The 14424-nt window shown below is 36.6% G+C and overlaps 1 protein-coding gene across 1 annotated transcript in view; it reads left to right on the forward strand.

Annotated features, from left to right (window-relative positions):
- Positions 1 to 1003: 1003 nt before the first annotated feature.
- Dthd1 (death domain containing 1) overlaps positions 1004 to 14424 on the forward strand; it is a 62515-nt gene continuing 49094 nt past the window's right edge. Inside the window, 5 exon segments of the mRNA XM_071614787.1 lie at positions 1004 to 1274; positions 3151 to 3785; positions 7637 to 7945; positions 11813 to 11992; positions 13065 to 13309. Of these exon segments, the coding sequence (XP_071470888.1) occupies positions 1004 to 1274; positions 3151 to 3785; positions 7637 to 7945; positions 11813 to 11992; positions 13065 to 13309 (1640 nt within the window).

Here is a 14424-nt window from a genome sequence, read left to right on the forward strand (position 1 = left end):
GAGGGAACAGGAGCCTCTTTCAAATGTACCACCCTATACCTTTGGTGTGTGCCCTCCCTTCTTCAGGGAGCAGGGTTGGAGAGCCAGAAGCAGCCTGTTCTGGTGTACACTCCCGGGGGGCCCTTCATGGAGTCCTGTACTGCAGTCGCCCCATGTGTAATGGGCTCACGGAGCGGGCAGCAGGGTTGAGAGCTTGCAGTGGCTGTATTTTTTAATTATATATGGCAAAAACTCCTTGCTCATTCAGAGAAAGCCACTCTTCAGGTTTGCTCTCTTTTATTGAGAAGGTATTTTCCAATTAGAGGGAAATTATCAAGGAGTAAGAAGGCCAAGTTCCTATCTCCATCTAGCTGCCAACTTACCATATAAAAGAGAACTAATTATACTTACCTAAACAACGGCAGTAGGATCTGCTCCAGTAGAAGAATCTTTTTTCTTTGAACTCTTTACTCTAAAAATACTATACATATATACTAATCAGTAAATTGTAAGGACCCCCATGTGTAACTATATCCAGTTTTGACAACTATCAATTTTTATAGCTGATCTTATTTTATCTATATCCCATTCCTATACTTTGTTTTGAAACAAACCGGACATCATATATTTTTTTCATTCACAAGTATTTTTAAGAATGCATATTGCCAGTTCTGGAATCCATATTTTGTTGTGTCAAAGCTGAAAAGGATTTGGGCTTCATTAGTGTGTTGAATTTGCAAAAGCGAGCTGAAGAGTTGGGTTGTGTGAACTAGCTGTATCCCCGTGATTAATCTATTCTGTACACAAGAGCAAGGGGTTTGGGAACGCCCCTCCTTTGGTCACCTAGTAACTTTTCACTAGTCAACAACAAGCTGAATAAGCTATTATGTTGCAGGAAAGTGCTTGGTTAGCTGACTTGGATCTTCTCCTAGATTTTAGAAGAAATAACCATCACCAGGTTTGAATTAGCTAAACCTTTAGGCTTTGCTGGCAGGAAAGAGGCATATTATTTTTGGAGCATAAAATGGATACAGAAGACTTGGGCTCAGGTAAACTAGGCCAAATATTGAAGCAGATTTGGAGACAAAACCAAATGCTAAAACAGGCACTCCTGGGTGATGACCTTTGTGAGGGGCCTGGGGCTGCCACCTGGATGGCCACAGTGGTCTTTCTGGGTCAGGAACTCAGTGGGGCTCTTCACCAACTGTTGGAGCACACTGCAGGGACCCTGTGTTCCACCTGCCAGCAGCTGTATGTGCTGCTTGACAAGGAGAACGCATGTATCTGGAGGCAAGGTAAGTATCTTTTTGATTTATTCCTTTCTCTAAGAAATATTGATAGGACACTATCTAAGAGATGCTACAAGCAGACTAACAAGCCTATGGTAGAGTCTCTGTTTATAAGGGACTGGCAATAGAATAGGGGCAGTATGGTAAGACAAATGCACAATAATGCAAGGAAGTGGCAAGTTGGTCCCACTGGAGATAAAAGACTGAAGTCTTATCTCTTTGGAATCAGACAGGATCCTATTTTTAGGTGATGAATTTAGAATTTTTCCAGAAAAAAAAGACCCAAAAAACAAAACATGATATTTGAAATGAAACTTCAATAATGAATTGGAATTATGTAGTTAGAACCTTGAGAATCTTGAGGTATTATTAACTGGATATAAGGCTTAGAGGCCTAGTTTGGGGCAGAGAAAAGCAATTTTTCTATATTGGAATATAACATTCTATTTCTAGAGACATTTGAGCCAGGATCACTAATTACAAAAGCACTTGGAGGACTGGGGTGATGTGGGATAGGAAACTGGATCCCCCCACACCTATGGGGCAAGTTCTTGGGAACGGGCCCAGTTGTAGATGCTGAAACATACAGTGAGGCATGAAAAATGTGGTATCTGATGAATACAATCTTAGACAATAGCAGTTACTCTACCCAAGAGTAGAGGTGGCATCCTGAAGTCCAGCTGTAAATAATAGTGTCAAGCTACAGGGGCAGTCTCAATCCATCAGGAAAGCAGGGTGAATATTACTAAGAAATTCAGTCTAAAGGACAAATAGTGAACATCAAAGAAATCTGCCAAAGGCAGCAGGGTCCAGGAGCTGTCAGCTGGAGCTCATGATGAGGTTTCCACTGTCTCTAGAGAACATCAAACATGATCTTAGGTAATGTCAAGACAAGTCTTCAGCTACCAGAAAACAGGGAGTCCAAAATAAAGACAGGGTCTCAGGTAAAAGACGAAGAATAGGTTGTCAGAACTGGAGCCAAAAGATAAGCCCAGACTAGTGAAGGGATAATTTGGTGATGATTCTGAAAACATTGAGCTATGGACCCTTAAATCACAAATTCTTTAGTTCAGAATCAAATCCTAAAAACCGGTGAGATGCTAAGCCCACTAGAAGTCATCAGGTGACCTTTGTCATTTGCAAGAAGAAGGATGTGCAGATCAGAGACTGTTATGAAATGGGAATGGAGTGACGGATGGCATCAAATCAGGTCCTAACGAGGGTTTACACTGATGTAAAGAGGCTGGACTTCATTGAGCAGCCTTGAACAGACACCATAGGTTCCTGTAGGCATAATAAGAACTGCTCTTTGAACGACCAATTTGAAAATTTCTAATGACCACAAATCCAGTAGGAGAAATGGTATAAACCTAATCTTATTCTCATGGGAGAAAACAGCTCTTCCCCAATATATCAGCAGAAAAAAACACAGCTACAGCATTTCTGCTCTCCAAGCCTCATTTGGAGTGTTTAGCTAATTTTAGGCTCATCATTTTGAATGGGTAATTGTTTAACTGTAGTAACTTCAGAGGCAAAGGAACAAATCTCAAAATCACACCAAAAGAGGAATGATTGAGGGAGTAGCCAACTTCAGTTCTTACCCCAGAGAAGGAGGTCATGGTATTTGTTTTCACAATTCAAAGCATTTTCTTGAGCAAGAAAGATCAAATGTACTTTTTCTATCATGTTTAAAAGTAGCTTGTTTCTAGTTCCTAGAAGTGTTTAAAGTGTCAGTTGTGCAAATCAGCCTTTCTTCAGGAGATTGGCTTAAGTACCCATTAAGGGTCTTGGTAGGTTTCTAAGATTTTCTTGCCTTATCTCATTGGAGAAGCATGATTTGGTTTAGTTTCATACTTATTCTTTTGTGTGTGTGTGTGTGTAGAAATTATTGCTTTCATAGAATGCCTCATGAAAATGAAGGAGCATTTGGGGAATACTGCTCTGCTTCTAAAGAAAGAAGAAAAGGAGATGTGTAATTTATGCAGGATGCATGATGAACATACTCCACATCGGACAATGACCACCATTCATGACACAAAAGCAACAGACATTGCTGCAAGAGAGGAACTAAATGTCATAGAAACAGCTACTGTTTCTCCCACAAATGAGGAGGAAAGCCATTACACAAATCAGGTTCAGTTAAAAGAAAATAAAACACACATAAATTCTGAATTAGTGGAAAGAGAAAACAATGTGTCATTGAATGGAAATGTTACAGGGCAAGAAACGTCACAGAACACCATGTTCCCAGATAATGTAGAAAATGAAGATGATAAACAAATAGGACACGTGACTGCTGAGAACATAAATGGCAACAAGGAGGAGATTCATGACATAATCCAGATAACAAAAAGAGAAATTCAAGGGACCTCAGAAAACCAAAGAGAAGAGATTACCACATCCTCAACAACACGGGATATCTCCAGTAAACTTGTGAATAATCTTCCCATTGACTCAGACAGTCTAAAGCAAAAGAGTAGCATAATGGAAAAGGAGTAAGTAAACACAATGAGAGATGTGCCTTTCAATATCTACCTGTTTATGTGTTTTTGTAGTTAGGAAATGTCTTCGCCCATTTGGGTTGCTATAACAAAATAGCACCAAGTGGGACCTTTTAAACAACATAGTTCTGGAAGCAGAGAAGAGAGAGAAGGTGTTGGCATATCAGTGTGTAGTGAAGAATTTCTTGTTCATAGATGGCACCTTCTTGCTGTGTGTGCACATGGCGGAAGGGGTGGAAGTGTTTTTTGGGGCCTGTTTTATGAGGGCACTAATCCCATTCATCAGGATTCTATTTTCAGGACCTAAGCACCTTCCAGATGGCCCCACCTCTTAATGCCATTACCTTGGTTGTTAGGATTTCAACATATGAATTTTGAGAGAGCACAATCATCAGGACCATACCCACATATATGTTATTTATACATGAATACGATTTTACATTTCCATGTCATATCTCTGACACATATTATACATCAGTAATTCAGGTTAAATTCCCCCCTCAGAAATTGGTGTGGCTGCCATTACTTATATTATTTGTTTCTTACAGTTTTAGAAAACATATGTATTAAATGTTTCTTTAAAATAAGAAAGAATGAACTAGATGAGAAAGTAATAAAAACAATTGTTCAAATCATTACTTTTTGAATTGTAAGAAAAAAGTAGAAGATTGCAGAATGTTAAAAAAAATTAAAAGAACATTTTCTAGCCTCTTATTTATTTTTTTTTTGTGATTTCAAGAAAATCACCATAATTTTTTAACCTGGTTTTTAAATTTGATTCTGTATGTTCATGCCAATTTTATCTCCTTGGAAAAATTTCACAGTTCTCATGAGACTCTCTAAATGTCCATGATTTAAATAAAGGGAAAAAGATTTATGAATCTGATGTATTTTTATGAATTATATTCCCTTCCAAAATTGCAAGTATCCTTTGTCTAGGTAGAACAAAATATCCACAAACCATAATTTCCCAGATAAACAATACCCCTAGAAGCAATAGGGACAGGGGGGGACCACTTGTTTTGGGAATTAGATAGACTTGATTTTTATTTTCTGTTTTATTACACACTATTTCTGTGACCCTGAGCAATTTGCTCCATTGTTGACCTCATTTTTCTTGTTTGTAGAAATAATATATATTTCCTGGGTATATTTGATAAGGTCAGAGGAGAAAATCATGGAAAGGGCCTACCACCATGCCACTCTGTAGGTGTTGGTGCCCAGCTAAATGTTAGTGTGCTATTTCATTTCACCCTCAGCTGCCCTCACTTTCCCTGCCTCCTCCTCATTACCTCTCTTCACCTATCCCCTCCACATCACTGCTATGATGTATTGATTCTCTTTCAGATAAATTTACAGTACCATTTCCAGGATGACATCACTAACAGAGTCGGGGATCTTTGGCAAGTCAATATGCTCACATTGACCCTAGTTATCTATGAAATGAAGAGGTTCGGTTAGTTTTGCTGTGATGTCCCCACAGTCAGACTCTAATGAAGTGTATAGATGACTCGTTCAATATATGAAAGACTGCTGTGGTTTGTAAGAATTACTGTCCCTGCAAACCAACTGCTACAGTTTTTAGCATGTGGTTACCCATCTCAGTTGAGAAAAACATCAACACTTTATATCCTCACATTCAGAAATGACTCAAAACATCAGTTAGTGAGTCATAGGCCTGAACCACTCCCTCTAACACCTCCTTTAGGTGTTCCCCAGTTAGTGATTTCCTCTTTATGGCATCCAAATCAATTGTGCTTGGCTTGCATGTTTAAGAAGATGACTATTCATTCCAGTCTCCCAGGCTAGGAAGCCATCACACCACATAAAAGTACATGTCATAAACAAAACCTTTCTCAGAATCTGCTGTAGTTCCTGTATGTTTACCTTTCCAGAAGAACCCTATCTTCTTCAGAGTAGCTGTCCTGGTGTGTACACAAAGGAGAAACAAGACTAGAATAAACCAACATGATTATTTTAGTGACTAGAGACTAGATAATATTTTATTAGGGTTGAGGAGAATGGGAAGCCTTTGTAGTTCTCCTCATCCTACTTCATCTGTTGATTGGGAACCATAGCTCTGGAAGAAGAGTGCATTGAGAGAGTGTCCAGACACTGAGATGGATTATTCCTGAAGTCACTGTACCCTCAATTGAACGATGTTCATTTTATGAATTAACTTCATCACTATCACTAGAGAATACTCTAGCAGACCAATGCTCTGTGTAATCTTTTGTTCCTTCTCACTTTATGAGTTCAGAATTATAAATATAAATAAGTGACCCTCTCTGTAATATGAGCATCTTTTTTAGATTTCTGCATTTAAGTGCCCTTTAAAATTCTATATACCAATAATATCAGTATATATATTGGTACTGATACATACCAATATGTAATATATACTAATAAAATTCTATATACCAAACCCAGATAAGATTATTTTGTAACTGTAAAATATTGCTGTGCTATATATAGATCCTTTTATTTCTCTCTACCTTTGCTATGTTTCAGTCATTTCCCTAGTACAAAATGACAAATAGAAGAAGAGGAGAAACTCAAGTTGGTAATTTTAATAGAGATCTAATAGTTACTGAATACCCAGCTTATGCTAATTCATTACTGTAAGAAGTTTAGATGTTTTGTCTCATTCAGTCTTCACAACACATTATTATGGATGAAGCAAACAGTACTTTGGAATCATTTGAGGAAGTGTAAGAGTTGAGTTTGAGTTATTGTGTTAAAGATGGATGGAGCCACTTATCGGTTCTAAAATTTACAACCTGTGAGATTTGTAGCAAGCTAAATTTTCTTTCTTTTCTTCCTTCCTTCTCCCTCTTTCCTTCTTTTCTTTCTTCCTTCTTTCCTTTCTTTCTTTCTTTTCGGCCTCCATCTCTATTTTGTGGTGGTAAGGATGGAACCCAGAGCCTCACATACACGAGGAAAGCACTCCACCGCTGAGCTACATCCCCAGCCCTGTGGTTAGATTTTCTAACCCTGATTCCTTGTCTGTAAAATGGTGATGATAGTAGTCCCCATCTGACACAATAGTTGTGAAGATTAATGATATTATGTAGACTTAAAACCTGGTCCACAGAAAACATTAAGTTTTAGCTATTTTAATAATAATTATTGATGTCTATGGTCATACAAATAGAAAGTGACTGATCTCAAATTTGAGTTTAAATCTATAAGGCTCTAAAAGTCTTTGGTAATTATAATAGTTAAAATGAGAAAAATATTGTCAAGTTAAGCTTTTGGAATGATTATTTGAGGATTGTAAACAATCTGTTCCTAATTACTACTGAATTCAATCTCTGAACCATTTTCAATCTTTCTAAAAAAATAGAGTTTACATCACTCTTTGATCTAGTGTGTTTATACAATTATAATACCTTGTACACAAGTACTCCCTTACCTTGTAATGTGGGAAACCATTTAGTAATTAGTTCTTGGTCTATCAAGAAGCATCAGCAATCTTCAAGTTCTTATTATGAAGTAAACGATACTAAGAAATAAATCAATCACATAAATAACAATAGTAGTCACATTAGTAGACAATAATTACGGCTAATATATAGTATAATGCCTTCTTTCAAATTACTTAATATATAATAGGTCACTTAACCCACAGTTTTCCTATAAGGTAGATATCATTTAATACTATTTTATAGTTAAGGAAACTGGCATAGACAGGTAGAGTACCTCTCCCAAGGTCACAGGTTTTATAAGGAGAACTGAGGTTCGTACCAAGGCAATATGCTCTAGAGTTTGTGCCCTCTGCAGAAAGCTACAAAGTACATTTAAAAATAATAATAATTGGAAAAAATGACATTCTGTTGTTTCTGCAGGTATCATATGCTGATAGAGGAGTCTGACCCCCAAGTGTCTTGCTACATTACAGCACCATCACGTGTCCTACAGCAGCTGGAGTGCCGGATAGTTAACAGCATGAGTTGCTTAATAGTGAGTGATAATGAAGAGCTGGTTAGCAATGTCATCTCCATTGAATGCTCAGATAAGGAAGAGAAAATTCCATTTCCAATATGCATTGCAATTCCATTTACTGCACGTTACAGGGGAAATTACAGAGATATCATGGTGAAAGTGTCTGACATAAACCTTCAATCAAGTTACCTAACCCCAAATTCACTAGAAGGAATGAGAGGAAGTTACAAGGTCAGTAAATCCTTGGCTACATTTGCATTTGCTGTAGGGCAGACTAATAGATTGTATTGTAGATATAATGGCTCCATTGATAACAAAGGGTGGATAGGTTTGTGCCAATACATTTATACTTTTTTGCCATCTATAAAGATCAGAGAGCAGAAATGACTTGCCAATGTCAGGAATTGAGAACTTGGATCTAGGACTCAGCAAATGTTATTTTTTCACCTGAGAAACAAAAGTGACATCATAGTTTAATTAACTTCATGCTTTAGCCTAGCTTTAGAATAGCATATCTAATGTGTTGGACCCTGTCTAAATTTAAGAGTGTTAAAATCCCCATGTGTTAATGACTTTATTTTTATCATTCATAAGTTTTAAACTATGCAAAAAGGAAAAAATTGTGTGTGCAGGCTTGTGTGTGCCTCCCTTGACCTAGTAATTAAGTCTATAAATGGAATTCAGCCTGCACATAGAAGATAGTGTGCATGGTGGTCAGTATTGGGGAAGTGGGGGAAGATTGGTGGGGTTTGATATCAGGTTTCTATACTTTCTGGCAGCATGAACTTGTGTAAATTAAAAACTCTTTCTATGACTTAGTTTCTTCATCTGAAAAATGAACATGATAATAGTGTCCACCTGATAAGATTGTAAGTATTAAGTAGACAACACATTTATGAGCCTAAGAGGAAACCTACAAATACATGCTAGTTGTTAATAAATTGTCACTTTTCATTATTGATTCTACTGTAATAAATCTGAAACTCTCTATGATCACAAATTCATACGTTGCAAAGAAAGAATATACACAATTATTAAATTTAGTACTGTAGAATTGATGGGGACTAATATTTGAGGTTCTTTTTAACCTATTAAAATATTTGTCTTTTCCACCTTTATGTAAGTGGAAAAGACAGAGCGTGGGGAATACATGTCAAAAATCTTTATAACACATCTCTACATTTTCTGGTTTTGGTTTTTCCAAACTACAAACAAGATTATGCAATTGAATAAGCAAACAAAGCCTATTCTAATCACCCTTTCCAACTCATTCAACTAATTCATTTTATATTTAGTCGAGCAAGTCATTAAGTATGAAAGTCTGATCCACACTGCCCTTTATTAGACTTTTTAGTCTGGCTAGTTTGCGTGACTGCCACAGTAAAGTAAAATCTGCTCCCAGCATGTGGGCTTTCCACAAAATGAGTTTGAAATTTGCTCAGTAAATGGATGATCAAAGCAAAAGAAAAAGAGAATCATTGTCTACCATGAAAAATAAAACCGTATACTTTTCCTCTTACAGTATTCTGATGGTAGTTATCCCTAGTTTTAGCTCAAGAAAACTTAAATCCTGGATTCTTTCCAGTTTTTTCTGTGGGTCCTATGACATTTAAAAATTCTAATTCCTAAAAACCCTTTTTGTTGTCCAGTGTCTGCCAAATGTGTTCTCCTGGTTTCCAGGAGACTTTTCTTGCCTGTTTCTCACTATTTTCCCTCTGGCCAGTTGAGAACATTCATGCCTTGAATTTTCCCAACAATGAATTCATGCAGTGATATTGTGAAATCTCCTCCTTAGTCAGCTTTCAAATGATAGATTATTTTCCATTGTGATTGTCCTTGAAATGTTTGTGTGTGTGTGTGCATGATTATCCACTCATGCTAGGGCGGAGTCCGGCTGGTGTTTGGGGAAGCATGAATACACCGAATTACATCTAAGTCTTCCTCCTCATTTTAAGCTTTGGTGATTACATGAGGAGGTCATTTTGTTTTCATTTATGTACTCAGTTCTCTTTTGTGTGATATAAAAAGCTTGAATATGTGCCTGCATATATGATTACACATTTGAATGTCACTACATAAAAAAGAAACGCAAATGTATCTTTCTGCAGTCATCTGCTCCCACTACATGAAGAGAAATAGAGAAAATGACTTAATTTTGGCATCCTAAAAGATTCTGAGCTGTCAGAAGGATGAATTTGCTAACAGTACAGGTGCTCCAGCATTTGAATAAACTACCCAAATAATGAAATTCTACTCCTCAGAATTCCCTAAGACAGGGCTGAATGTTCTGAATAAAAAAAGACTAGTATTTAAAATCCATTCTAGCTAAAGGAGTCTAGAATTCCAGAAGCAATTAATATTTGCAAGAACACTGAATATGATCGCCTATCATACATGTACATTTGGGAGGATCTAATTTTAAAAATACATGGACTTTTCTTTTTTGTGTGTCATGCAATCTGAATTTGAGAAGCTTTTAGTTAGCTGTTTCTACTTTATCTCACAGAAGAACCCATTTTCAGTTAATTGGATCATTCCAAATCCTGGTAATCATATTGACAACATATGGGTTTTTCTGAGAGTTCACAGAGTGTGGACAGCATGTACTTCCCCAGACAGTGATATAGCTTGTTTTTTTTTTTAAATTTTTTATTGTGGGTTGTTCAAAACATTACAAATTTCTTGACATATCATATTCCACACTTTGATTCAAGTGGGTTATGAACTCCCACCTTCACCCCATACACAGATTGCAGAATCACATCAGTTACACATCCATTGATTTACAAATTGCCATACTAGTGTCTGTTGTGCTCCACTGCCTTTCCCATCCTCCACCCTCCCCCCTCCCCACCTCTCCCCTCCCCTCCCCTCCTCTCTCTCTACCTCCTCCACTGTATAACCCTGAGGGTCTCCTTCCATTACCATGCAATTTTCCTTCTCTCTCCCTTTCCATCCCACCTCTCATCCCTGTTAAATGTTAATCTTCTTCTCCTGTTCTTCGTCCCTACACTGTTCTTACTTACTCTCCTTATATCAAAGAAGACATTTGGCATTTGTTTTTTAGGGATTGGCTAGCTTCACTTAGCATAATCTGCTCTAATGCCATCCATTTCCCTGTAAATTCTATGATTTTGTCATTTTTTAATGCAGAGTAATACTCCATTGTGTATAAATGCCACATTTTTTTTATCCATTCGTCTATTGAAGGGCATCTAGGTTGGTTCCACAGTCTTGCTATTGTGAACTGTGCTGCTATGAACATCGATGTAGCAGTGTCCCTGTAGCATGCTCTTTTTAGGTCTTTAGGGAATAGACCAAGAAGGGGAATAGCTGGGTCAAATGGTGGCTCCATTCCCAGCTTTCCAAGAAATCTCCATACTGCTTTCCAAATTGGCTGCACCAATCTGCAGTCCCACCAGCAATGTACAAGTGTACCCTTTTCCCCACATCCTCGCCAGCACTTGTTGTTGTTTGACTTCCTAATGGCTGCCAATCTTACTGGAGTGAGATGGTATCTTAGGGTGGTTTTGATTTGCATTTCTCTGACAGCTAGAGATGTTGAGCATTTTTTCATGTACTTGTTGATTGACTGTATGTCCTCCTCTGAGAAGTGTCTGTTCAGGTCCTTGGCCCATTTGTTGATTGGGTTGTTTGTTCTCTTATTGTCTAATTTTTTGAGTTCTTTGTATACTCTGGATATTAGGGCTCTATCTGAAGTGTGAGGAGTAAAGATTTGTTCCCAGGGTGTAGGCTCCCTATTTACCTCTCTTATTGTTTCTTTTGCTGAGAAAAAACTTTTTAGTTTGAGTAAGTCCCATTTGTTGATTCTAGTTATTAACTTTTGTGCTATGGGTGTCCTATTGAGGAATTTGGAGCCCGACCCCACCGACTGTAGATCGTAGCTAACTTTTTCTTCTATCAGACGGCGCGTCTCTGATTTGATATCAAGCTCCTTGATCCATTTTGAATTCACTTTTGTGCATGGCGAGAGAAAGGGATTCAGTTTCATTTTGTTGCATGTGGATTTCCAGTTTTCCCAGCACCATTTGTTGAAGATGCTGATATAGCTTGTTTTAATATCTGTAATCCACACAGGGAACCTGCGCGGCCGTGAGAGCTTACAAGTTGGGTATATTTTCAGTTGTGTCTTGTTTAAAGAGAGAGTCCTTTACAGTAACAAAAAAAGGCCTCACTGTGAAGTCAAGCGTGGATTCCCGAATATCCTTGAGTTACCCCCCAGGAGTTTTCAGCTCATCGGTGCTGGTACAATTAAAGGTAAATATGAGAAATCAATTAGCTCCTTCTCCTGGCTCTGCTGGCCCTAAAGATGAACAAGATGCAAATATTTCGTGTAACAGTAAACGGGTTTTTCTTTTGTACTTGTTATGGATTAGCATGCAGCGATATCAGCGAAGATGATGATTTTGAGCATGTAGAGTTTCACTCCCAAACAAATCCATGCTTTGTTTGAAAGGCCTTCCCAGCTGGTATTTTGCACTGTCTTGTTTATTATATTTATTATCAAACACAATGTTGAGTATATATGAAACAATTGATGACAGATTTGTGGACATTTACATAACTCAAGATTTGCATCTGAGAGTATGACAAAAAATAGCTAATCAATTAAAATATTTATTATTATGACTGTTTGATTTTACTTAATTATGAAACATTAGCCTTTTTTGAATCAGGATTTAACATATGCAAAAACCATTTTCAAAGAGTATAATGATATATCAGTGTCACTTTTTGAATATTTATTTCTTCAAATAATATTCCCTATTTTTCCAGGCTCAACTCATGCCCATATTTCTCCCAATTATCATCCTAAGTGCTAAGTGAAGCAGAAAGATTGGAGAAAAAACATAATATGAATATTTTATTCATATTCTCCATAAATTTTGAAATTTTGGCATTATGTTATCTATTTTTATTATTAACCATTTTTATATGAGAAGGAAACACTTAAGTAAATATAGTCTTGTTTTTCTAGTTTCTAAAGATCACTTGATTTAACAATAGTTATAATTAGAAATTATATAAAATGTCTCTTTTGTTTTCTAGGTCATTTTGTTGCCTACAATTTAGAGTGCTCCTTAGTTATTTATAACACAGGACAGGGAAGCCAGATTTCAGAAAGACTTTGTAAACAGGGATCCAGAGGCTGTTCTGTAATATAAACAGTGTTGTTATCAGTCCACAGTGGACACAGTAATGCATGAAGATATGTCCTGTCAAATTTTAAGAAAATGGCTTAGGAATTATATTCTGCAATATTTGCTAATGTTTTATATATTTTGCTTTTAAAATATAGAAATGTAAACAGTGTTTTTCCTTTGTTTAGATCCAACCAGTGGACCCATCTCTGATTGCATATTTAAAAGCACAGCAAGAAGCTTCCTACTCAGTACTGTCCACAAGTCCTCTGATTCATGTTCAGCACCCATCAACACATCCTTTCCAGAAGCCCGTTACTGTATTCCTACCTTGTTTTCCACACCAAGATAAGAAGAATCTTGTGTCGGAAAAAGATCATAAAAGAGCAATTACTGCCACAACAAACAGGATCACACATCTATATGTCTACCGGTGAGTAAGACCCCACTGTTGCTCACTGATAAAATGGTAAGCAAAGAAACTTAAATGATTAAAAACTGTAACAAAATGTCTTCTATTTAGAGATCAGTATTGAAATATTATGAAATAACTTTAATTTAGAGATAAAATATTATTGATCTACTAAAGGAAATAAAAATTTTAGTTCTAATGAACCCAAAGTAGGTTATTCAATGATTGATATAAAAAAAGATCAAATGAATGCTTCCTTTCAAAAACTTATGAAGAATTACAAAGATGTGGCATACTGTTGTAATTATTGTATTTAAAAAAAATCTTCTGTTAGTGTAAGGAAAAAAAATAACCTGACTTTTTAAAAGAAAAGTTAAATTTGAATTAATATTTACCCTATAGATAAATCTATCTGTAGGTATATTCTTTCCCCAGTTTAATTGCTTAAACAAAATCTCCACCAATAAGTCAAATACACGTGTTAAGCTATCACCAAGAAAGAAAATACTAACAACAAATATAATATACTAATTAATAGCAATCTTGATCTTATTTCCTATCTTTTCATTGAATATTTATCCTTTTGTTTCTAACAGAAAAGGCAGAGAGAGACTTTTCTCTTCTTTAGTTGTGAAGGAAATTTTTTTTTTCTTTTAAAAACTAAAAAATGGCTGCAGAAACTTACTTGAAACAAAAACTACTTTTAATTGGGGGGCTACTATGTGCCAAATTGATTATGTACATTATGTCGTACAATCTTATTTTATTGATGAGAAGACTTAAACTCAATGACATTAAGAACTCATACAAGTGCCCTAACAAGTGGGTAATCTTGACCTGGACTCACATATCTCCATTTCCAATCATGCCTTTTATGTAGCTATCATCCCTTTGGTTTGGGGCTAGCAAGGTTAGAAAGAAAGGGGTAGATTGTTTGTTCTTTGCTAAAATGTGTGCAGTTTAGAAAGCAGGCAGCAGTAAAACGTTGGAATGTGGCTGGGGGAAGCAATCAAGAGGACTCTGGTGTGAAGTATCTAGTGATATGTCTTTTGCTACCAAAATTATATAGATTGTGTGTAACCCAAGTGGTAATTTAGTTAGTCCATGTTCCTGCATATCGTGCTAAAGTGAGACTT

Source organism: Marmota flaviventris, chromosome 7, assembly GCF_047511675.1.
Source record: "Marmota flaviventris isolate mMarFla1 chromosome 7, mMarFla1.hap1, whole genome shotgun sequence".
NCBI lineage: Eukaryota > Metazoa > Chordata > Mammalia > Rodentia > Sciuridae > Marmota > Marmota flaviventris.